At 40.4% G+C, this 25,853-nt stretch overlaps 1 protein-coding gene across 1 annotated transcript in view; it reads left to right on the top strand.

Annotated features, from left to right (window-relative positions):
* The window catches only part of MARCH9 (membrane associated ring-CH-type finger 9), a 43,012-nt gene extending 30,063 nt beyond the window's left edge, over positions 1 to 12,949 (top strand). Inside the window, exons 2-4 of the mRNA XM_015820490.2 lie at positions 72 to 227; positions 2,349 to 2,541; positions 12,621 to 12,949. Of these exons, the coding sequence (XP_015675976.2) occupies positions 72 to 227; positions 2,349 to 2,541; positions 12,621 to 12,949 (678 nt within the window). The remainder of the gene's footprint in view (positions 1 to 71; positions 228 to 2,348; positions 2,542 to 12,620) is intronic.
* Positions 12,950 to 25,853: the final 12,904 nt, after the last annotated feature.

Raw genomic sequence — 25,853 nt, 5'->3', positions numbered from 1 at the left:
GTTCCTCTGCTCTGTAAGTAATAAAGGGTTCCCAGCTTTAATGTAATTCTTCCAACTCTCTTTTCTTGCAGGGGGAGCTGCTCAGCCCCTGTCGTTGTGACGGTTCCGTCCGTTGTACCCACCAGCCTTGCTTGATTCGCTGGATCAGTGAGAGGGGCTCCTGGAGCTGTGAGCTGTGCTACTTCAAGTACCAGGTCTTAGCCATTAGCACAAAGAATCCGTTGCAGGTAAGCCTTACCTGGCAAATGAGCTTCAGGAATATTGGCTGGAAGGAGAAATAGACGATTCAAGAGCAGATGATGGTAGACATGGTACCTCTGCCCAGTGGTGGGATCCAAATACGTGAACAACCAGTTCTCTGTGTGGATGCCGCTTGTGGAAGTCCATTCTGGGCCTGGGCAACAAAAAATTAGCTACCGGTTCTGCCGAAGTGGTGCGAACTGGCTGGATCCCACCACTGCCTCTGGCCCATGTACCTTACATAAACCTTCTCCTCCTCCTCTTCCTTGTCTTCCTCTTCCTCTTACACATGTACACACACACATGTACACACACACACACACACACACACACATATACACACAGTTACCATCACATTCAATTATTGCTCCATCTGTTCCCCTCTGAGTTATGGGGCAAATGAGAAGGTTCCCCAGAAATGTCTGTGTTCTCCCTTCCCTCTTGTCTTTTTTGTTCCTCCACCCATACACTATCCTTAGCAGCCCCAAATACTGCTGAAGAAACTGCCCAGAGGGAGCAGGTTCCGCTTTGGAGCTGTCATTCATTCCAAATATATCAGCAGAGACAGTCAAGTGACCTCCACCAGGAGTGTCTCCCTGGAAGCGATCTTGGCAGATCAAGAGATATGTGCCTGTATTCCCTTTTCACTTCTGCAAGTGCAACATGATCTGGCAGACAACATTTAGGCTGGAAAAGTCTCGTACATAGGCTTGCTTTCTTTCTTTCTTTCTTTCTTTCTTTCTTTCTTTCTTTCTTTCTTTCTTTCTTTCTTTCTTTCTTTCTTTCTGTCTCTCTCTTATTTTCTTTCTTTCTTTCTTCTTTCCTTCCTTCCTCCCTCCCTCCCTCCCTCCCTCCCTCCTTTCTTTCTTTCTTTCTTTCTTTCTTTCTTTCTTTCTTTCTTTCTTTCCTTCCTTCCTTCCTCCCTCCCTCCCTCCCTCCCTCCCTCCCTCCTTCCTTCCTTCCTTCCTTCCTTCCTTTCTTTCTTTCTTTCTCTCTTTCTCTCTCTCTCTCTCTCTCTCTCTCTCTTTCTTTTGTCACAATGTAGCATAACGGTCTCCTTCCTTTTTGGCTGCTCGGTTCTCTCTCTCTGCATAGCCTCTCATCTGGTGAATGGAGAAGGAAAATTGTACCAAGTGACAGGCAAAAAAAAGTCGCGTTGTAGTGACTCTGCCAGTGACAAAAGAAACGAATTGGTCCTGAATCATGCACAGGCGGACAGTGTGCTTGGCAACGTCAATCCTTGTCCTTAACTCCAGGCCCAAGCTGTTCAGAAAGAAGCTGCTTCCTCTCTTCCTAACCGGCTCCTTTCTCATGGAAGGAACTGTAAAAGTTTTTTTTTAAAAAAAAAATATGCTAAGAATACAGGAGTTTCAGCGGTGGGTTCTAGCGCTGGAAGTGGACTAAAGGAAACCAAGGAACAACTTAATCTAGCAAATATGATGTGTTCATTTATTTAGGTATTTCATGTGGCTGCCCAACTCACTACAGTGACTCTGAACAACTAACAGAGCGTGAAAAACTAAACAACAATATGTGCAAACCCAGATCCATAACGCTTAAATCTAATTGTGTCATACCCACAGTGACAAAAGCCACAACATGTCATGGACACAGACTAACCTCCCAAATAACCAGATGATCCAGACACACTCTTTGGGATGGATAAGAGTGAAACTTGTGTGACTTCCTTGTCACATGCCTTCTCTCCCTTTTTATGAAAAGAAGCCACCCTCCAAAATTAGACTTGATGCTTTTTAACTTGACAGGGGGTTGAGTATGACAGGGAAGGGTAAAAAATTGGTGGCTCTCAAGATGTGGAGGAATGTCTTTGTAATCCCAGTGATGGATGCTGGGATGCTCCAGCAATCTCTGGTGGGCCACTGCCTCTCCCACCTTACTACAAAGAGAAGAAACCGGAAGAAAACTTGCAACTAGGATGGGAGGGAAAGTAACATTAGACTTACTCTGATAATCCCAAAGATGATTTGTATCGCTTCTGGGATGATCTTCAGATTTGGGTCTCTCAGCCCTATTGGATAGGGATGCCCATCAGATCCACAAGAGTAATTAGTCAGGATCAACTCTTTTGACTTGTTTTCTCCTTACAGTGGCAGGCAATTTCCCTGACGGTGATTGAAAAAGTGCAAATTGCAGCCATCATCCTGGGTTCCCTCTTCCTCATTGCCAGCATCTCCTGGCTGATTTGGTCGTCACTCAGCCCCTCGGCCAAGTGGCAACGGCAAGACCTGCTCTTCCAGATCTGCTATGGGATGTACGGTTTTATGGATATCGTCTGCATAGGTGAGAACTTCCTTTTCCCAAGTCCGCTCCTGTTGCTTGAAAAATGAGGATGCCACAGGCAGATAGAGACAATTGTGGTCATTAGAGAAATCCAGGTTTCCTGGAGTGTCTTCTAGGAAGAGTCTTAAGGGTATAGAGACATGCTGGATGAAACTAGGACAGGCAGTGACAGACATGTTTTTATTGCGGCCTACTTGAGTTTGAATTTGCAACTATTTGCTGCCATACCTTATTATGTTTTTGTTTTTGTTTTCATTTTCTTTTGTTTTTTAACACTTAGAGTCCTTTGCATGTTTATATAGTTAATGCAAACGTACTACACTCTGAACTCAACGTCTTGAAAATCACTTTAAAGTTTTCTGTTCTCCCTGCGCATAATGCCAATATAGCTGGTCCTGTTTCTCATTTAGACGGCTAAAATCTCTAATTCATCTCCAGAACATACACATATAGCTATATCTCAAACGCAAGCTCTTGATATATAGATAATTATATCTGAATAATTCTAGAAGAGACAGAGATTGAACCAATGAACTGATTTTCATTGGTTAGTTCCATGGTCCTTTCCCCTTCTTGAAATATGCCGAACACACTAATAGGCATTATTTTCATAATTTAGATACTGTAAAATGCAGAATTTAGCTGTTTTTCATACAGAATTTACACAGCACCTAAAGTCAATTCTAAAATTCAAATTCACTAGACAGCACCAGTCTCCAACATGTGAAGACAGGATATAGTTGGTGATTGTTTTGTGTGTGAACATTTGCACACTGAAATAAGGGATTTAAATTGCTGAGCTTTCACACTGTGTCCAAAGCCGCTGCATTTTATTTTAGGACTTACACATGTATTCTGAGGTTGCTTTTGCTCTTTCTAGGATCAAGATCAGCTTTGCTTAGAATAAGGAGTGCCCTTTAGTTTGACAGATACATTCCTGACTTCCAGAGAAAGCTGAAGGAACTTGGGTGCTTAGGAGAAATTCAATTTTTAAAAATGTAGAAAAATTACCCCAGCTGGGTGTCAGCACCTAGACAATCTTAGCAGATACCAAAAGAAGAGAATATTGGTAGCTCAGGCTTTAAATGTGGGGTCCTTGGTTCTTTCTGAGTTCGGTTGTTTTCTACTTTGTTTCATTACCGAAGTAGGTAATATCATCATTCTTTGGTAATGAAACATCTGCAAGAAAACAGTCAAGCGTAGAGAGCGCCAAGCACTCCCATAATCTTAGCAGAGCTCAAAAAAGCAAGTGGGCTTGAACTTGGCTAGTGCCTGGCTGGAAGACTACCAGGAAACCTCTGAATTATAGGCTAAGCTGTAAAATTAAAAAGAAAAGTCCTTTAAAAAGACAACAGTCAAATATTGTTGTCAAAGAAACTACATGGATATATCTGTGAATTCAGCAGAGTTCAGCTTGAGTTGGAGACTTTATCTTTTATAGGAATATTTAAGGAAGACATCTAACAGTAATTAAAGAAGCCCAGCATTGTTCAGGGTGAAGTGTGGGGGCTGAAAAAAGAAAGAAAGAAGAAAAGATGTTGCTACTTTAAAGGACCCAGAGGACTCTTAAAGTGGTGGCATATATTATTTTTAGGGTAAGCGATAGCCTGCAAAAGATCTTTTAAAGGGTATCAGAGGGAAACTGTGCTTGTAAGCGGTCATAAGCATTTCTTCTTGTGACGCATGCACTTTCCTAATATTAACTGCATGACGCTACATCGTGCAGCTTAGTCATAGCCCTAGAATTTGCAAAATATTTCTGTTGAGGCCTTCGGAGCTGAACACACCGCCCATTGCTGGAGCAAGGAGAAACCGTCTGTCATCTAGGCTGGCATGTCATCATTGTTTAGTTTACAAATCAACCCCGCCCTTCTCTGCTACCCACTCTCATCCATGGGACAACCTTCTGGTTCCTTCTTCCCCCTCACTTCTGCTTTACCCTTACGTGCCAAATACTCCATAATGACAGGCATAAGTTAGCCAATCCCCTCCTTTGTAATCCCTAGCACAGTGATGGCGAACCTTTTAGAGAACAAGTGCCCCAAAACTGCCCCACCCCCTGCCCCGCCCCCGCTCTGCCCCCCCGTTCCATCCCCCGCTCCACCCACCCGCAGGGCCACTCACCACAGATTGCCCAGGCAGCCTTGCAGTGCCATGGTGGCCACGCCCTCCATCCACACCCCGCAGCATCATCTGCATGTCATGGGGCGCGAGGGTGGAGTCTTGCCCCTGCTGCCCGGCTGCTATGTGCTTGGCTGCACTGCTCCGCGTGTGTCACGCTTGGGGGAGCCTCTCCGGGCAGGCTGCTGGTGAGGGGGTTGCGGGAGGAGGTGGGGCTGGGGCAACAGCGCGTGTGTCCACAGAGAGGGCTCTGAGTGCCACCTCTGGCACGCCTGCCATAGATTCGCCACCACTGCCCTAGCAGATTGAAAGGGCATAATTCCCATTCCGGTACTTTCAAGCAGGCAAAATGAATAGCATTATGGTGGAGGGAAGCAGCTTGAATATTTCAAGACCATATGGGCAACAACAACAACAACAATAATAATCTGGTTCATTGATATTGCAATATTAGGTGATGCACAAATTGAAGAGAATAGAAACAACTAGAAAAAATAACAAAATACCATGATCTGCAAATTGAAGTTGAGCGATTGTGGAGGAAGAAGTCAATGGTTATACCAATAGTAATACAGTAGGAGCCCTTGGAGCAATACCCAAAGGGCTACCTAGATACATGGAAATTTCGAACTTATCAGACCTGAATATTCTGGCTTTGCAACAAACTACCCTACTTGGAACTGCCTACTGTATATACTCAGACGTTACCTTAACAGGTCTTAGGTCCTTGGATAGGACTTGAATTGTTAAGTTTTTACCAGTCCCAGACTATGAATTGAATTGAAGACTAAATCTTAAATAATAATAATAATTTCAATCCTTCTGTAATGGGTTTTTTTTGTTTGTGCAAAACTACCAGATTTACTTTCAAAGAAATGTGTGATAAATACTTCTTACCCTTACTAAGCACAATGGCATCAAATGATCCGAGTATAAAGGATAGAGAAAATATTGCCAGTTTTGGAGGACAGGGAAATGCTGGACCCTTGTTTAATTTCTTCATCCTTCCCTAGCACGCAGTTGAGTAGCAGAAAATAAAATAGTAGGAGGTTGGAGACACAAATGATTGGAATATTGGTTCTGGGTGGAAAAGCGTTTCATGTTTTGATGCCTGAAGTACCTGTACCTTTTTTGCTGTCTCTGTAGAGAGCAACAGTATTTTTATTCCATAGATGAAGTGGAATAACTGCTCATCAGGATTTTTTTCAAAAATGTCTTGATGAGTCTTGCCATGTTGTTTTTATTACTATAGCATTACAGTAAACCTCAATTCAATAACCTAACAGGGTGAAAGGAGTATCCATTAAACCAAAATGCCCATTACATCCAAATGAGAATTTAGACAAAGAGTATTTTTTTGTAATTCGTGTATGTGATTTTAAGCATGCATAAATGGAAGGAAGTATGGATATAAAATTTGGTGTTTTCCATCCCAAAATCTTCTAAACCAAGATCTGTTAAACCAAGGACCTTCTTTATCGTTGCCAACTGACATTGTCAGCAATTCAGCCCAAATCCTTTAATTATTTAAATTATTATTAAATTAAATAATAGTTGAAATACATACTTTTAAGAGACATTGATTTTTATGGAAAGAATACCTTCCTGAGATATTTCCATAAAAAAAACAACAGTGGCTTCTAAAAGTATGTACTGTTGATTACAAATATGAATTTAATTGTATTAATTGGCTGCTTTAAGAATTGTATTAATTTTAAGGAGTAGGTTCCTTAAAAGAGTCGTATCTTTTTATTTAGGCCCGCCTACCAATTGAAAAAAAAGCTGACCCTAGTGCTTTAATGAATGACAAAAAGGGTGCTTCCTTTCCTCCCCACCCCCTAAGCTCTGAATCATTTTTGAAGCATATTCAGTCTTAGTAATTTGTCCTCGGCGCACCCTGTGCTGTAAGGTGCTGGTAGGTTTCTCATCAGATGACTGGATACTTTTCCTTTAGCACTTATACAACCTCGATTGGAAAGAAACCTGTTTTAAATTGGAAGCTGTTGACATTCAGTAAAGAGACCGAGCCAGGTCTATGGCACTGATGGATATGCTGTGTTGAGATGGGCAGGATAACAGGCAGATCCTTGTGGGCAGGAGCCATGCGCCGTCACTGAGAAATGAATGAATGGCTTTTTCTGTTCCCCCTTGATTTGACTGAACCTGTATTACATGGTAATGACCCACCTTGGGAGATGGCAGCTGGGCGCTCAAAGGATTGCCTCTTTGGTACATATTTATATTTGATTGGTGTACTAGACGTTTGAACATGTGAACAGACCACGAGGGAAGAATTGTATTTCTTTCACAAAATTCATTTTAAAAAAAAATTAGAAAAATACAGGTGTCTGTAATCACACAATCATAAATCAATTTCACTTGTTGAAATATATATAAACACTATTGCAGTGGTGGCCAACCTATGGCACGGGTGTCAGAGGCGGCACTCGGAGCCCTCTCTGTGGGCACACGTGCCGTTGCCCCAGCCTCGCCTCCCCCCGCGACCCCCTCCTCTCCAGCAGCCCCCCTGAAGGAGAGTTGCCCCTGAGCATGGCCCACACGGAGCAGTGCAGCCAAGGACATGGCAGCCAGACAGCGTAGACAAGACTCTGCCCTCACACCCCATCGTGCATAGTTGATGCTGCAAGGCGTGGGCAGAGGGCGTGACCGCCATAGTGCTGCTGGGCTGCCTGGGTGATCTGCGGCGGGCCCTGGAGGCGGTGAGTGGCCCTGCAGGCAGGTGGGGCGGGGGCTGGGGGGGCAGAGCGGGGGCTGGGCCAGTTTTTGGGCACTCGGTCTCTAAAAGGTTCGCCATCACTGCCCTATTGTAACATCTCATCTAGTGAATGGTTCTTGGAAAAGTTCTGATTAAACATTCTGATCATTCCATTTATTTATATAAAGAGAGTTGATTGAGAATTTTGTTTTATTCCTAAACACGCTGTCCCAAAGGTACTTTTTTAAAAAAGGCAACTGGACTTTCTTGTTTTTCTTTTCTTTTTTTTTATCAAAGAAAAACAAGAAAGTCCAGTTGCCTCTTGAAAAAGCACTTTTGGGACAAAAGTCATGACCTGGATGACTGAGAATCTCCATAGACGTTCCTAAACACTGTATTCAGAAACAAAGTCTTTATATTGTCTTTTATGACAAAAAGTTCAACAAATGTGCATTTTCCATCAATATTTCAACTCGGAGAATCAATTCCCTATGCATGTAAAATCAGTATTTCTAACTGAAAACTGTAAATGTTCATTATGTTTTCCATAATTTGTGCTAATAACCATAGATAGGGTGAGCTCATCTAAGGCAGGGATGGGGAACAGTAGCCTTTTTATGACTTGTGGACTTCAGTTCCCAAAATTCCTGAGCCAGCCTCAGGAATTCTGGGAGTTGAAATCCACAAATCACAAAAGGGCCATCTTTCCCCATCCCAATCTAAGGTTTGGTGGCAGTTTTCCAAAGCAAAGATTTTGTAACAGAATAGTTAACTCTTCACCATCGTTAGGACTAGTAAGAAATAGAAGGATGTGTTATGCCAGTCTTTATGGCAGATACTTGGGTAACTTTTTACGTTCAATTTTTTCTTATTCTAATTAAGAGCTACATATGGCTTACGAGAATTTTTTAAAACACAATTTATTTATTTACATATTTTGTAGCCACTATATGCTGCTCCAGTCATAAACCTTTGTTATACATTTTTAAGCAATAGACTAAAAAGTGCACCCCTAAACACAAAATAATAAAAACAATGGGCAAAACTAAAAGGAATACTTTGTGTAAAACTAGTGATAAATAAACAAAGAGAAAAGGAAAAATTATAAACCATCTAAGTAAATCACCTATTCCTCAATATTAAACAATATACAGGTTGCCCTCAACTTACAACCACAATTGAGCCTAAAGTTTCTGTTGCTAAGTGAGGCATTGGTTAAGTGAGTTTTACCCCCATTTTATGACCTTTCTTGCCACAGTTGTTAAGTGACTCACTGCAGTTGTTAAGATAGTAACACAGTTGTGTGAATCTGGCTTCCCCATTATCTTGGCTTGTCAGAAGGTTGCAAAAGACGATCACATGGCCCTGGGACACTGCAACAGTTATAAATGCAAGTCAGTTGCCAAGCATCCAATTTTTGATCACCTGACCATGGGGACGCTGCAACAGTCATAAGTGTGAAAAATGGTCATAAGTCACTTTTTCAGTTCTGTTCTAACTTCGAACAATCACTACAGTAAATGAACCATGATAAGTGAGGACCTACCTGTATTAGTTTTCAAACTTAAAAGAGAATAAGACTCTATTATTATAAATACCAGGACATCTGTGTCAAAGAGAAAGATATTGTGACATTTTTAATTATCTGGATAATTGCACTTAATGTCTGGAATAATAATAATAAAATAATATTTTTCCAATTTCTCAAAATAATTGTCTTAACAATTCCGCATGCCCAATGTAGCCAAAGCTGCTCAAACACAGTCAAATTCCACATTTTTGAAACATAATCCAATGTAACATTAGCATCTTTAACATGAAATGATTTCCCCATAAATTGACTTAACGTCCATTAAAATATTGTTCCAAAAAGATGCCAACTCAAATGAAAATATGATACAAGTCAATGACCTCTTCCATAAAATTAAACATTCATGAGCGTCAATGTCAGCAATCCAGTCTACAACCCAAGAGGGCCCAAACATCTCTGGCTTTTTTCAGTCCCAGAATTGAAAGGTCCTTTTTACTATATATTGACCCACGTAATTGCCAAGCCCTTAATGGAAATAAATCAGAAGTTTCCAGTGAGATCCACAATCGATGACAGTCTACTAAATTTCCATTCCACATAAACATATGCTGATACGATAAAAGCTCAGTGATATTTTTGAAATCACCAGCATTAAAATATAATCTCAATTTAGCCAAGGAAATCTTTGGTGGTCTCTTTTGCATATAAACGTGCTCAGTAATTTGTCTGTATGAAGAAAATATTCACATGAGTTTTTTATGTACAGTTTCTTCCTTAAGGGGTATATGCAGTTTTAAAAATTCTATTCTGATATCCAGTCCTGAAAACTCAACCCCTTAAGTCTGAGTAATACAGGTAGTCCTTGACTTATGACCACAATTAAGCACAAAATTTCTGTTGTTAAGTGAATTGTACCCCATTTTACAACCTTTCTTGCCACAGTTGTTAACTGAATCACTGCAGTTGATAAGTTAATAACCTGATTGTTAAAGGAATCTGGCTTCTCCATTGACTTTGCTTGTCAGAAGGTTGCAAAAAGTGATCACATGAACCTGGAACACTGCAGCCATCATAAATAGGAACCAGTTGGCCAAGCATCCGAATTTTGATCCACACGATCATGAGGATGCTGCCAAGGTTGTAACTTTATGAAAAACGGTCATAAGTCACATTTTTCAGGTCCGTTGTAACTTTGAATGGTCACTAAATGAATTATTGTAAGTCAAGGACTACCTGTAGTAAATTGCTGAAGGTCAAGTCAATTTTTGTGTTTGAGCAAAAGATTCAAATCTTGTTTTACAGACATGGAGATTTCACCCCCCCACACACACACAAAAAACAATAACAAAAAACTAAATCAAATGAGGAGAAGGTTAGTTTGAGTTTGTTTCTTGGGAGAAAAAAAATGGGAGGAAAGTTCTCATACCAGTCATGAATATTTTCCTTTAGAATGATGAATAAAATATATAGTCCACTCTTTTTTCTGTCCCCAAGTTATATTTAGGAGAGGGGTAGGCAACCTTGGCTCTTTTATGACTCGTGGACTTCAACTCCCAGAATTCCTGAGCCAGCCATGCTGAGGGGAAAGGGAGAGTTTCCATGCTGAGCCATGGTGGCTCAGGAATTCTGGGAGTTGAAGTCCACGAGTCATAAAAGAGCCAAGGTTGCCTACCCCTGATCTAGGAGAAGACTTTGTTTACCCAAGTTATGACTATACAACCAGAAGACTTTGTTCACCCAGAATCATTAAAATTTCATGCTAAGGACGTGCAATCCTTGCAGGAGACTCCAGCTGGTGCTGCTGCTTTCACCAGAGAAAACCAAGAATTCACTACCATTTTTCTCTTGAGCGCATGCGCGTTCGCGGTGGTGGAGGTCAGCAGGGCAGAGCGGAGCCAGCAGCAATCCTGCCTCCTCAGAAGAGCAGATCTTAATGTTGGAAGGAACTCTGCTTCCTGACCCTGTAAAACTAAAGAGAAGATCAAGGTGGCTGAAAGAAATGAAAACATATACTTCTGTACTGAATGTTTGGAACGCTGAATTCATCAAGTCGTATCGTAGCCTTAATAATATAGTTTTAGATGAGAAGCCAAGTTAGTTTTCTGCAAAAACAATAATGAAGCACTTGGCAGCACTTCGGTGCTGGTGCATTGTCCATATACAGGTAGCTCTTGTTTAGCGCCTACGGTTGGGACCAGCAACTTGATCATTAATCAAAATGGTCATTAAGCGAATAATCACGATTTTAATGCTCTTACTTCAACTCTCCTTTGCTTGACGGACCTGTGGCTGCTCCCTCTAGTTCATTAGGTGGATTGTAATCCAAAAAAGCATATATGTGATCATAAATATATTAGTTTTTTAAAAATAAAATAAAATTGAGTACATCAGGTGACTTACACAGACACAGTTCATGCAAACTACAGAAGTAGTTTGCAATTGCCTTCTGCAATATTCTTCAACTTTCCAATTCCAGCCTATGATCTTTAAAGTCCCTCAAACCTCTTTGCTATTATTGTTTCTAGCCTGTCAGGGTTATTTATTAGAAGTTTTGTGGTTAAAGCTAAACACTATACACACTTTTAAACTAGAGGAGCCAACAATTAGGATTTTTGGAGCATACCAAATCATGCATAATGTAATGTATATTCAAAAAGTAACAAGGAGATTTTAAATCCACAGAGAGCACTGAAGAAAAATACTTCATTTCCCTCCCCCCCCCCCAAATTTCTGTATCATTTTTCTTGGCTTCCAAATGTATGAAAATCTTTAGATCTCTCATATCCTGAAACAGAGCTCTTTGTTCCTCTGTGAAAATTGAATGTACACAAGTGAGGAGCAGAAGATAAATGATCAGAGAGATAAGGGTGTTTTGTGGCAGAGTAATGAATTTCAGTAAAGTTGGAGGTGGAAATAAAAAGAAGGGCTGCCCAAGTGAATTCAACGCATCAGCCTGCTATCCCAGAGCTTTTTTTCATTTATTCATTCATCTAATTAGGTAGTGTCGGAATGTGCCCAGTATACAGAAGGGGGGGGGAGGAATAGGGCAATTTCCTGCTCTGAAGAGCTTAGTCTGAAGTTCAGAAAATGGAGATATGGCAACGGTAAAAAAAAATAAAATGCTCACGCTTTGCTACAGGTTCAGTTGGAAGTAAAGCCAAGGAATAAGGAGAAAGGACAGCTTAGCAAATACTGTGAACCCAGCCAGTTTTGGCTTATTCGTCACCCCACAGTTAAGCCAATCATAGCTTCATACAGTGTGTGAATCCAGACGGTGTGAGGGGTGGCCTGCGGGAACTAAGAAGATGGGCCCAAATATTTGAGGGAAATGATTTGTTCTGCATGGCAACTGACCAAATATGCAAAATGGGTGATTGATTGATGGTTGCATTTCTACCCCACCTTCCCTCAAGGACTAAAGGCAGCGACACATCCTTGATTTAATCCTTACACTAATTCTGTGGGATGGACTGGCCTGAGAAGTAACAGTGTAGCCCAAGCCACTCACTTCCTGGTCTTGGCCCAACTTTTTGAGCTGTTAGATGAAATGGGGCCTCGGTGAATCTATTTTCTAAGCCTGTGACTATTTTTCTACTGGCTGCTGAGACTTTTGCAAATCGGGCAATGTCCTGTAATCTAAGCGTATTGGTTCAAGCCACCCCTTTTGTCTGTGCAAGGATCACAATTGTTGTCCCTTGTCTCTTTCCACAGGCCTGATCACTCACGAAGGCTCCTCGGTGTATCGAATATTCAAGCGCTGGCAGGCAGTGAACCAGCAATGGAAGGTGCTGAATTATGACAAAGCCAAGGACCTGGGGGACCCCCTTGGCGGGAGCACAAAGCCAGGGGGTCGGAATTCACGGACGAATCCCTCCTCAGGGAGTGAGAGGACCTCCCAGCGAGGCCAGCGAGTTAGGACTATTTTGAACCATCACTGTGGTTATACAATTCTGCACATTCTCAGCCACCTGCGGCCTAATGAACATCGTGGGGGCTCCGGTTCCAGCCGTGAAGTGGTCATGAGGGTGACGACCGTATAATAACCGCTTGGGGAGCTTTTGTCAAGAAGGAGAGGCTCTGCAGAGCTGATGGAAGGAAGACACCGATGCCCTCCGCTTCCGCACACAGGCTCCCTTCTGAGCCCCCATGGGGTTGGCCACACATTGAATACTGTCTGATGGAAGAAAGCTCCCAGCTCTGTGGCATTGCTGCAGACCCCACCCAAGCCTTCCTTGTAAGGGGGGAGCGCCTCAGTGTGGTTTCCTCTTCCTGATCTCCCATCAATGTGAATTCTTTTCCTTTCCATCCAGGCCTGTGATGAAAAGGGAGACAGCCCACCCCACCCCACCCTGGTCCAGCCCTCCTGACGCCACCTCCCTGGCTTCTCTTGTTATGATTAAACTCTTTGGAAGTTGGGTGGGCTTTTATTTATTTTATTTTATTTATTTAAAAATGGCCCCTTGCTGGGTCCCTTTCTGGACAAGTCTTGGCGCCAACCCATCCAGAAATTTGGAAGCATTTTTACCTCATCTTTCAAAGGAAATCCTGCCAGAAGAACCACGCCTTGCCACCCTCATCCCGTTGCTCTCTTTCTCTCTGACCAGGAGATGCCAACCAGAGAGGCTCTGAACTTTGACCATCCCCTCCCCAAAAAATAAATTTGAAAAAAATGGTGCAATAAACATGTTTCTTAAAGCAAAATGGCATCTTGCAATAAGGCTGCTGCACATTTCATCTTTAATTTACTGCATGAAAGTCTGTTTTTCCTGTTCTCCCTTTCCTTTCTCTCCAATTATGGAAGGATAAAGGATTGTTTATATACAAATAGGTGTCTTCCATTTGCATTGTGCACTTTCCTTTTTAAAGTTCTATTCCAGAGAGGTGGACATGTGTGTGATAGATCCTGGGGGAGAAGGGGAAATATACACTTGGGAGAGTCAGGCAGAAGGTGGGTGGAAACCTCACTGTGTTCGGCCTTTGGGCCTGTATTAAGAAGAAAGAGCTTAAGCCTTGCTTAGGACTAAGCTACTTTGAACTAAATGGGGTTTGTTTCTGATTGGACATTTATAGGATTGCTCTATATATCCCATTTATGCCACAATTATGGCAATTGTTTCTTGCATTTAAGAACTTGACCTCAACTGTAGCGCAATCCTATGCTTGTTGATTTGGAAATAAGTGTTACTGTACTTTAAATTCAGTAGCAATTTACTCTGGTGAATAGGCAAAGGATTGGGACATTGTCACAGGTATTTAATCCTTCTTGTCTTAACTGAACATATTACAGTTGTGTTTTTTCTAAATTTAAAAGGAAACATTATGACATTTTGAGACTTTCAAGCATATTTCCATAGTTGAGGTTTCTTTTCCCCAAATTCTTCCCCAAAAGGATGTTTCTGTTTTATGGTTTATTGTGTGAATGTAGGATTCACTCCTGAATTTGCCCATCTAGACATCTTTAGTTTGACTATTAAACACGACTTTCCTGGTCTTCTGGTTATAGAAATAATATTTCTTACCTTAATATGAATATTCAAAGCAAGGATCTGTAATTGCCCTGGTGGGCTAGAAGGCAGGATCTGGATTGCCAAGACACACTCCCCAAACACATTGTCCTTGAAAACAATATTATCAAATTCATAATAGAGTACTTACACTTTTCATCTTCTAAAACTAGATATGTGATGTACAAAATGTTGGAAGGGAAATGAGACCAAATTATATATTAACTCAATTTCAACGATCATTTAAACAGCTATGGCAGGCAAATGTATGCCAGGCAAAATTAACAACTACTTTGAATGTTTAATTTTCAGTTTTACTTAATTACATACCGTTCAAGTAATTAATACAATCCTTTATAAATAGCTGCATAGCAGTGTCAATTAGAAGAAAAGGAAGTTTTACAGTGATGAAATCCACAGCAGGGGAAAGGCGCAAAATTGTGAGCCAGAAATTAAGGAATGACAGTCACAACATTGCCACCAGTACAAATTTCTGCAAAGTGGAAATGAGTGGTTAATATTGTCATAGCATTTTTTTTCCTCCTAAGATTGTAATGTATTATCTAAATTGGATGATGCTCCTACTGGGCCAACATAGAGGTTTGTTTGTTTGTTTGTTTATTAAATTTATATGCTGCCCATCTTGTCCAAAGATCACTCTGGGCTACAGCATAGGTAGCCATTCATCTTAATGCATGGCCATTCTATCCTTATTAATCAACTTTTGCACAAAATTGATCTTTGCAAGATGATCCCGGAACTGTATTCAGCAATAGATGCAAATGTCTGTTCGTAGGAGAGCTGAGTCTATATAGCCTCAGGCAGGAGTTTCCAGAGAATGGATGCTTTATAAAAATGTAGAGCAAGCCTCACATTCAACACTATGATACATAGCAATACTAATTTTAAATAGCACAATGATTTAAAAAGTGTTCCCTTGGGCTCTGGCTCCAGTGGAATTACTATTAATGTCTGTCCTGGAAACCCTTCTAACCAATCTGTGCCAATCCAAATGCCGAGATGAAAATTGCTCTGCTATTGCCAGGTCACAATGTTCTGTTACAGCATCATGCAGGAATGAAGGCACCATCATCCACTTGACCACCAGATACGATCATGGCAACATGGAAGGTAAATGGTGGAAGACTCCCAAGAGTCTTCTCAAATCCACCTTCGTTTTTCTACTCCATCCAAAGTCCCTATTCTTCACTATTCTTGATTAATTGTAACAAAGTATACACTGCTGGCTATGATTATCCCATCATAATTTGATCTTCATCCATTTTCTGCTAGTAAAACACTCACTGTATTAAGTTGCTAGTCCAGAGCCAAGAAGTAGTAGCAGTACCTCCACTTTTCCTCCAGGCAGCTTAAATAGCACCTTCTTTTCCCAGTTTTCTCCCTCCCACAGACTGGATATTGACTGAAACATGGTTTCCTCAGTTCTAGTTCAAAACCATAATTATTATCCCCCCCTCCACACACACACACACACTGCATTTCACACTCAGTTTTCTGCCCTAACAAACTCAACTATCTGGATGCTGCATCTCAGGATAGGGAATTGGAAAGAGGGAGAAAAAATTACAGCTGTGACTTCATTGCAGGGCCTTCTTGCTGCTGGAGTTATATCTCTGTTAAAGGGTTCTTGGGATAGCTGAGGCGCCTTTCCTCCTCATTTACAATAATTGGAAAACTTTCTTTGAAGCTGATCAGTTTGGATGCTGCTGTTCTTACACAATGAATGTCATGACAGAGGATGTAGCAAGGGCCGGAGAAGTGAAAACAAGAACTCTGTGAAGAAGTATCATCCTTGGGGTTCTTGGTGCTCTCTGAGCTTGGTTGTTTTCTTGCAGACATTTCATTACCCAAACTAGCATTGATGACGTTACCTAGTTTGGGTAGTCAAACGTCTGCATGGAAACAACCAAGTTCAGAGAGCACCAAGTACCCTTCATTTCAACTCTGAGCTACAAATATTTTCCTTTAGAAGGATCGTTCTTGGACAAAAGGGCTTCTACACAGTGCACGTGGCTGAAAAGATGATGGCGCCAAGGAGGAATGGGTGAAGAGAAGACGGGTAGGCAATGAAAGTGGATCAGAGCTTTCACTCCGCTCAAATGATCAATATTCCCACTAGAAATCAATCTGACAGCCTGGAAATGCTGAAATAGTAATTTGAAGGAGAGGAAAGTCAGAGTAGAAGGGGAGGAAAGACCCAACCTGGCATTTCTCTTCTCTACATACCAGCTACCTGGTTTGAGCTTCACTGGTTTTCAATATTTTGAAAGGAGAGGCCATAGAACACTGTTTCTGAGAGATGAGTGGGAAATGGTACCCCCTTTTACGTACAGGTAAGAACATCCTTTTGGTGATGCTTTCAGAAGTTGGGCATAACTCCCTGAACTTGTCTATTATTTTGCCTAGTTCATAACATTCAGATGAATTATGTCTTCAGGCAAGATCTTGCATCCATGTTCTCCCCCAGTGCAGAACGTTATGTGGATTTTAGAATGAATAACTTCTTCAAAGCCCTACATACTGTGGCTTGCACAAAGCAACTTTAACATTGCACATTCTCTGGGTCTCCTTTCTAGATATGTGGGGTCAATGTGGAGGAATCAGGTTTCCAGGTGACTTTTAGCCTTGATTAGGATGATGAAAAATACAGCCTGTGTGTCCACCAAATCCTTTTCTCAGCTTTTGTTCACAGTTGCTGAAAATCGGGGACATTGGCTTGCTTGGGTAGGATAAGAGACACAGCAAAATCACGGTGTAAGCCTTAAGTCTAGTTATTTTTCCTCCAATAAATGGATAAACTCACTTCCCAAACACAAGGGGGCAAAGTCAGTCTTGGGTCTATCGAGACCCAGAAGCTGTGGGTGCTCCAACATCAGAGATTTTTAAGAAGAGATCGGACAACCATTTGTCTGAAATGGTATAGGGTTTCCTGCTTGAGCAAGGGGTTGGACTAGAAGACCTCTAAGGTCCCTTCCAACTCTTATTTTGTGGCATGTGGCAAAACTTCATCTACTTGGAAACACTACTCTTCTTGGTTTTCATGCCTCCCCTCCCCCTCAAATGAATCCCAGTGTTATGCCATGAGGAGGTGGTAGAGCAGATTGGACAAAACTACACTTGGAAGCAATCAGAGAAGACCCACACTTAACACCTTCATCAATAACACATCAATAACACATTTCCTAATCATACGTTCAAAGATAACACTTTGAAAGTTCCCTCTCCCACAAACACAGTAAAGCATAGCTATAACAAGGGGATTAAGAAACAAGCTGCCAAGGGCAGCGTGCCAATTTCTAATGTATAGGCCATAGGATTTGAAAACCCAATTGGAATTAAATGGGGACAAGCAGGTAGTTATGATGCAAACATGTGTGCATCTCTATGCACAATGTCCTCTAGAGGAAGCCATGAAAGCTAAGGATCATGGGAACTTTTGTTCCACATATCTAGAGAGCCAAAATATGGTGAAAAAAATTGCTAAATATGGAAGATTTTCAAATATCCGGCTTTTTCTATCTTTTCTCAAATTCTTAAATATAGACTATACAGATATGACTGGTAAGCTAGAAACATCTATGGGCAAAGAGATGTGTGAATTTCACTGAAGAAGAACAGATTGTAAATTTAATAATAAATAAGGCTACATTTATGCAGGAACCTAGGAATTGTTAAGGTGTCTATAGCTCTTTCCCAAATGTCACCCACAGCTTCCCTCAAATTAGAATTTTGTATTAAAAAGAATTTAAAAGTTGAAAATGGGTAAAATGTTGAGACCACCAAATTCTGGCAATTGTGGAGCACAAAAATCTTATAAAATCTCAAATAACTGCCAAAAACTCATATGGCTCCATGAGATTTTTGTCATTCTTGCACAAAATCTTCTGAGGTCTAGTTTTGAGACTATCAAAACTTTGTAAAATTGGCAAAATGTCAAAAATTCAGCTTGGTGGTTGGTTGATGTTCATGATAGACTTGATCTTGGAGTATGAGAAGCTATGACAGCCATGTATCATAGCCTCAAAGAACTATGAAAGCACATTAGAGTCCCTGTTGTAATGAAATTTAACAACTTCTAATGTAAAGGGTGATATCAAAGGAGTCTACTGACACAAGAAAAAAGAGGGGGCACCCAACCATTGTACCATATGTCCCTTAGTCCAATTGCTTTACTACTTTAAATATTCTGCAGACAAACAGCTAACTAGCAAATGAAGGGTGCTGTAAACCATATTCCTTGCCATTATTCCCTGTTCATGTGAACTTGGCAACATTCACCTCTCTCTCTCTCTCTCTCTCTCTCACTCACTCTCTCTCCTCTCTTTCCTCTCTCACTCTTCTCTCTCTCTTTTACAACATTGGTTATAATTTGCAGCATGTAATTGTGTTTACAAGCTGGCAATGTATGTTATAGTCAAATAGTTTCTGGCTATACAGAACATCAGGTACTCTAGATAGAGTAAATTCTTGGGAAATATTTGGATAAGTAATTGGATAACTGTTGACTGAATTGGTTCAATCTGGAAAGCCTATTTTTTTGTTTTTGTTTTAGTCTCATATATCATGGGATTATGGCATTTTACACACCTTTTCATATCTAAGGCCAGAATGTTAGTTTAAATACCCCCATTGCCCCCTGCCTCGAACATGAATTTTTAATTATATTATTGTAAATCCTTTATAAAAATGACAAATTGAACTCAAGGTATATATAAAAAAAACTATAAGAAATTTCTAGAGATATTTAAAGTTCTTTTTTTGAAAAAAAAAAAAAGTATATTATTTAGGACTCTGTCCATGGTGCTGAAACTCCAGCTTATTTTAGGAAGAAAGAGGCTGCCAAGCTCCTGAGCAAAATTCAAATATTTCTCCATGAATGATTCTTTCACTGGGTATGATAATTGACTGGAGAGATGCATCATTAATCATTCAGTTTATAATACAAGTACTTTAAATGGTGGTATTGTGCAAAGTTTTCTAGTTACCAGTTGTGATTGGTTGCATTCAGGTAAGATCCTCCATGCAGTTGATCCTGGAATTTCACTGTTGAAGTCAGGTGTTCTTTGAATCCATTCACTTTAGGCTTTTTAGCATGCCCATGAATTGCAATGAACAGAGGGATATCTACTTGAATGATCGGATGTATTGAAAGAAGACCATGCAAAAGAGTGCAACCCAACTCTGTAAATGTGTTGTGAAATCCTTCTTTCTTTGAAGCATTTCACCTTTCTGGTCTGCTATTTTGCATTTTTACATACACGGGAATCTTGCTGGTTTCTAGAGGCTATGAATCAGGTCCTGGATACCTTAAAAATGTGTACGCATACTTCCAATTGGTGGCGTAAATTATGCAGTGGATTGAGTGGTGCAAATATTGTTTGCTGGACAGTCTTTCATAAGCCTAAGTGCACTTGCTTGAAAGTTAGCTAACTTCATAGGAAGTACATTTAGGACTAGTAATGTGAAATATGACATTGTTTCTATTCTATAAATCTAATTGATAAACTTGGCAAAATGCAGTTTATTTTTGGGGGCATTCCTCTCCCCAATATATGCTGATAATTGAAAACACAAATAAGATCTGCATTTTTTGCTTTACAAGGGTCCTTTTAACTGCCTTTCATATGCCACCTCCCCATATCATGAGGATAGGTATGCAATGTTCGGCAACAATAGTGAAAGGCCCTGTGCATGTGTATATATACACAGATGTGCACATTTCACAATTCTCCCCTTCAACTACATTGTTTCCACATCTGTTCCCTGGCCATGTGACTAAACATAGCACATGTTCTGGTGTGTGTGTCTTAAGGCATCTTTTAATACTGGCAGTAGCATATTTTGGCAAATTTACTCCATGACTCATTCTTATATCAGCTTCTTAAAAGGGGAATGACATCATGTAATTAATACCCATACACAAACAAATCGAGATGTTCTAATGATTTAGTTGAAACTCATTTACGCAAATTCTAATGGGAAATAGAATGATCTCAATGAGTATTACCTGCTGGTGTTTACAATGAGAAGCAGTCATTCACTTACAGAAAGACTGAAGAGGTTGGCAATAAAGCACCACTCCTGCTGTGTAGATGTGGCACCTGATAAAGGTCCTGAGAGGAGAATAAGATGAAGGAAATGGTGTTTGTCACTTCTGCCAAAAATGTGACATTAATGAAATATCAGATTGGGTGGCATAGTTCAACTCTGTTGCTGATAAACCACAATTAGAGGTACGATGGTGAAGCTGATGGAAACAGTTTGCATGAACTGAAGAAGCTTCTTGGATGAGAAGTGAAATGTCTTCAAGGAAAAACAAAGGAAGTCCAGTTGCCTCTTGAAAAAGCACCTTTGGGGCAGATTGCATGCCTCATTCAAGTCAACAACACTACTCATGGTTCAAAGAGAGTGATTTTCTCAATATCCACATGCTTAATAGAGAAGGGAGTGTGTAAAGAGACGGAAGCTACAGTTCATGCTATTTGAAGTGAAAGGATTCTAACCATCAAAGTGAAAAGAAATTTTTCCATTGATCTGTGTCCACATTTTAGGTAGGCACATAGGGAGGTTAAGTAGACTCAAGTTAAATGAAGAGCTTTTCTCTAGAGTCAACTGAAGCTGCCAAAACTAACTTTAAAAATAGAAGTTCACACACACACACACAAACATAAACCCTGAGGGTGCATTTTCCATAAAGTTTTAAACCTGTGTGAGGGTGAGAGTCTAATTGCTTCTCCTTCAGAGATACAATAAAGTGAGTTGCAGCAGTAAGGATAAACTTTGGTAAAAGTAGTTATGTGGGCAAGAATCTTTTTTTAGGAATGGCAGGGGGTAACTCATGGAGATGCATGCAGCCCTAAAGTCCTTTATCTACATCTCCCAGAATTCAAAGGACTGTGCCATAAAATGAAAAATCAGAGGAACAGCATTTTGGGGCATACAAGCTGGAAGGCTTGTTTATGAAACAGAAACATAATAAACTGTATAATTTTCAGCAAACTGATAATAAACAATTAGTAAATAATAAAAAAATAATTTAAAAATAATAAATAACAATAATGCCACGCAATACCCCAAAAATTGTTGGTTTAAAAAAATGTCCCTAGGGGACTTTGTATTACCTGGATACAGCAGAAGAAAAGACAAAGAATTAGAGAAAATCAAATAAAAAGGTAAAATGCAAATAGAACAATTGTGACAAAATAAAGCAAAGACGGTACCGATAGTAATAGGTGTCTGGAGTGCAATCCCAAAATAATTGGAGCACCGTTTTAACATCATCAGCATTGGCAAAATGCTGTCAGTTGCAAAAAGTAGCCTTACATGGAACAGTTTATATCCTGCAATTATACCTTTAACGCTATAAAACAACAATATCTGCTTATCCCACATCCTTGAGGATGACTCAATAGCTGGATAAAAATGCCAAATCCAATCAACTATCTGGCTGATTGTGTGACCAATCATAATAATACCATAATATAATCAAACTCTCTTTCCTGGACATTTCCCCAGTTTTGAATTAATTTCTGCTTCCCCTGAGGAATAAAACCATCTCAATGGGAGGCTTACTGAGTTATATCACTCAGGTCAATCAGGGACACATACATATATTTGGGGAGAAGGGATTTCTGGGCTCTGCAAGACGTTCATCTGAGAAACTCAGAAGAGCAAGCAGGAAAAAGCCAAGAAAAGCCATAACAAAGACTTCAACCACCCAGCCACCCCAATGCTTTGAATAGAAGGCCCTTGATGAATTGATGTCCTACTACTTTCCCTTTTTTAAGGGAATTTCAAGTTTGCTGTCTCTCTTCCTTGTTAAGACAGGCAAGAGTCATTCCTCCTTCAAGTGGAGGTCAGTTCCTGGGGACCTGGATCCACATTTGTTAATTACATAGTTCTATACCAGTGGTGGCAAACCTATGGCACGCGTGCCAGAGGCGGCACTCGGAGCCCTCTCTGTGGGCACACGTGCTGTTGCCCCAGCCTTGCTTCCCCCGTGACCCCTTCCTCACCAGCAGCCCCCCTGGAGGGGGGCCCACACGAAGTAGTGCAGCCAAGGACATGGTAGCCAGGCAGCGTAGACAAGACTCTGCCCTCCCGCCCCATCACGCGCAGTTGATGCTGCGGGGCGTGGGCAGAGGGCGTGGCCACCATGGCGCTGCTCGGCTGCCTAGATGATCTGCAGCAGGCCCTGGAGGCGGTGAGTGGCCCTGATGGCAGGTGGGGTGGAGATGGATCAGGGGCGGGGCAGGGGGTGGAGCAGGGGCGGGGCCAGTTTTGGGGCACTCAGTCTCTAAAAGGTTCGCCATCACTGTTCTATACCATTGTTGAAACGATTTATCATTAGTTTTTTCTGGATTATTTTTTTTTTTTAGTTTCATTTTAGCCTGGAGTCCTGGGATTCCCTGGTAGTTTCCCATCTAAATAGCAACCAGGGCTGACTATGCTTAGCTTTCAACCCAGACAGATAGCTACTGCCACCTGCTGAGACATGTGCAGTTTTAAACAGCACACTTCCCACCTCCTTTTTTCCATTTGGCCATCGCTGAAAGCAATTTAAGTTAATTAATCTAACAATCTACCTAAAAGATGTAAAAATCCAATATAAATGCTAGAAATTCACTGAGATTATGGCTGGCTACAAAATGTACAAGAGGACACAAAAGATATAAAACAGATCCAATGAAAAATTTAAATTGCTCAAGAAACAATAGGAATACTTGGGAATACAAGCAAAGTGAAACCTTTAAGAAATGTAATGCTTAGAACAATAGCCATGCATTTCTTTATGATATAAATGGGATTAATGTCCATAACTATCAAATGTTTGCCGCAGAGCAAACTTTCTTCCAACAGCATATAATTAATTTTTTTCCAGAAGTGGGGGAAAGAAGTAACAGACATTGTTTTCCTAAGATGAAAATAATGACAGCATAATCAAAATCAAGATTTTTTTTTCCCAAAAAACATTACATTTATTACAGCCCTCACACCAATAAACTCTGGGCAGCTTCCAATATTGTTAAAAGCATGAAACAAAATGGAATAGCCTGACTAAAGAAGCCATAACAATAAAAACATGATAGAAGCTCCATACACTTTACCTCAGGCATGGGAACAGATTAGCCCGTGTTTCTTTCTGAATGGAAGATGAACATGAATTTGTTAAATGTTTGTGATTTCGTAGAAGTCTCTCCTGTTGATTGATCTAAATGGTAGAGCAGGTGTCCTTTTTTCAAATTCCATCCAAATAGCCAATTTAGCTATTGTTCTGCTCATCACAATTGGGAAGAACAAATGCTTGATGTTTTCCAATAACCCTTAAAGGCCTGCAGAATGAATGAGCACTATCCTGTTGCCTTCCAATTTTCTTTATTCTTTTAGCTTCTTCTTTTTTTAAAAAAATCCTTCCAATGCAAGAAGTCAAATCCTTGTACCATAGAGTTGGAGGCGTCAATTCACACCATCTTGGCCAACCTCCTGCTCAGTGCAGCAAACCAAGAAACGAGATTTTTCTTATTTCTAGAAAAGTCCCTGCAGTTCCAAATGGTCACCCGTATTCTATATGCCTTCCTTGGGGTTTGTTTGGTTTTTACCTCTGTGTTAATTTGTTCTGCTTCCTAAATACAGTAATTGCCTTCTACTTGACATTTAGCCAAGCTTTTATTCTCCAGTGAAGACCAAAACCAGGAGAATAGTCTTTCCATCACCTGCTCCAAATTTGGTTACTGGCCCCGTTTTCATGGAAATATTGGTTAAGAATTAATGAGGAGATGTCCATAAAATCACCTAAAGTGCTGCAATCAGGCCTATCTCCAGGAAGTTACAGGTATCTGAGTTTTACTTAAACTGCACCAGGCAGGAAAGGGAAGTGATCAGAATATATATTTTTTGGACTGCACTGGAGGAAAAAGGGTTAGCCTTAAGAAAAATATTCAGCTGAACTCCACTATTACCTTTACAACTAATGAAGTTTGTGGCACAAAGATGGGAAAATACTGAAATAGCCACAGCTGATGAATAGATTGTAAAGATGATGGGATTTGAGGAAATGGCGAAATTGATCTGTTTGATCAAGGATAAGATAAGCACTTTTATTAAAGACCGGAAACCTCTCACAGACTTTTGCTGAAAATGGAAAACAGTGAACTGGTGATTAATGGATTTGCTGATTAAAAGGGTTGATTATGGGAAGGAGAGAGTAATGATGTAACTTTATTGAAGTAGGAGAGCAGGTACATTGGTCTGTAACTTCTGTAAAGAACATTGGGAGTTGCTTTCTTTATATATCTTTTCTTTTTTCTATTTCTTTTTATTTTCCCACATTTCTCACTTTTTTCACTTCACACTGATCTTTCTTCTTTTCCATAATCTTACGTGATATTATTTCATGTTTATTTTTTTTATCTCAGATTTGTTTTCAATAAAAATTATATTAAAAAAAAAACAGTTTGTGAACAAACAGCCAAATCCCAGCAACCTGGCCCTGCCCGGCCATAGCTGGCCTAAAGAATAATAAGCAATAAATAAGCTTGCATAAAGTCGATTTACTGAGAAAGTTTATAGCTTACCACTGCTTGAAATGGTTGCTGAGCCAAAGATACAGGTAAGTGCCTATTGCATCACATCCCCTTGAAATGGTTGCTGAGCCAAAGATACAGGTAAGTGCCTATTGCATCACATCAATGTCCCATATTCAATGTCTCTTCAGGGTTTCCTCTTTCCTTGTAGAAAAAGCCTGCCTCCTGCTCCTTACCACTAAACTGCAAATTGTTAAACAGAGAAATGGATGTCAGCAGATAATAATAATAATAATAATAATAATAATAATAATAATAATAATAATAATAATAATAATAATAATAATAATAATAATAATAATAAAGTTGGAAGGGACCTTGGAGGTCATCTAGTCCAACCCCCTGCTCAGGCAGGAAACCCTATACCATTTCAGACAAATGGCTGTCCAGTCTCTTCTTAAAAACTTCCAGTGTNGTTCTAACTGTCAGGAAGTTTCTCCTTAGTTCTAGGTTGCTTCTCTCCTTGACTAGTTTCCATCCGTTGTTTCTTGTCCTGCCTTCAGGCGCCTTGGAGAATAGCTTGACTCCCTCTTCTTTGTGGCAGCCCCTGAGATATTGGAACACTGCTATCATGTCACCCGTAGTCCTTCTCTTCATTAAACTAGACATACCCAGTTCCAGCAACCGTTCCTTATATGTTTTAGCCTCCAGTCCTCTAATCAATCATCTTTGTTGCTCTTCTCTGTACTCTTTCTAGAGTCTCAACATCTTTTTTACATCGTGGTGACCAAAACTGGATGCAGTATTCCAAGTGTGGCTTTACCAAGGCATTGTAAAGTGATATTAATACTTCATGTGAACTTGATTCTATTCCTCTGTTAATGCAGCCCAGCACT

This window comes from Protobothrops mucrosquamatus, unplaced genomic scaffold (assembly GCF_001527695.2).
Source record: "Protobothrops mucrosquamatus isolate PMUCROS unplaced genomic scaffold, P.Mucros_1.0 scaffold_155, whole genome shotgun sequence".
In the NCBI taxonomy this organism is placed as follows: Eukaryota; Metazoa; Chordata; class Lepidosauria; order Squamata; family Viperidae; genus Protobothrops; species Protobothrops mucrosquamatus.
This window is presented reverse-complemented; position numbering and strand designations above follow the sequence as displayed.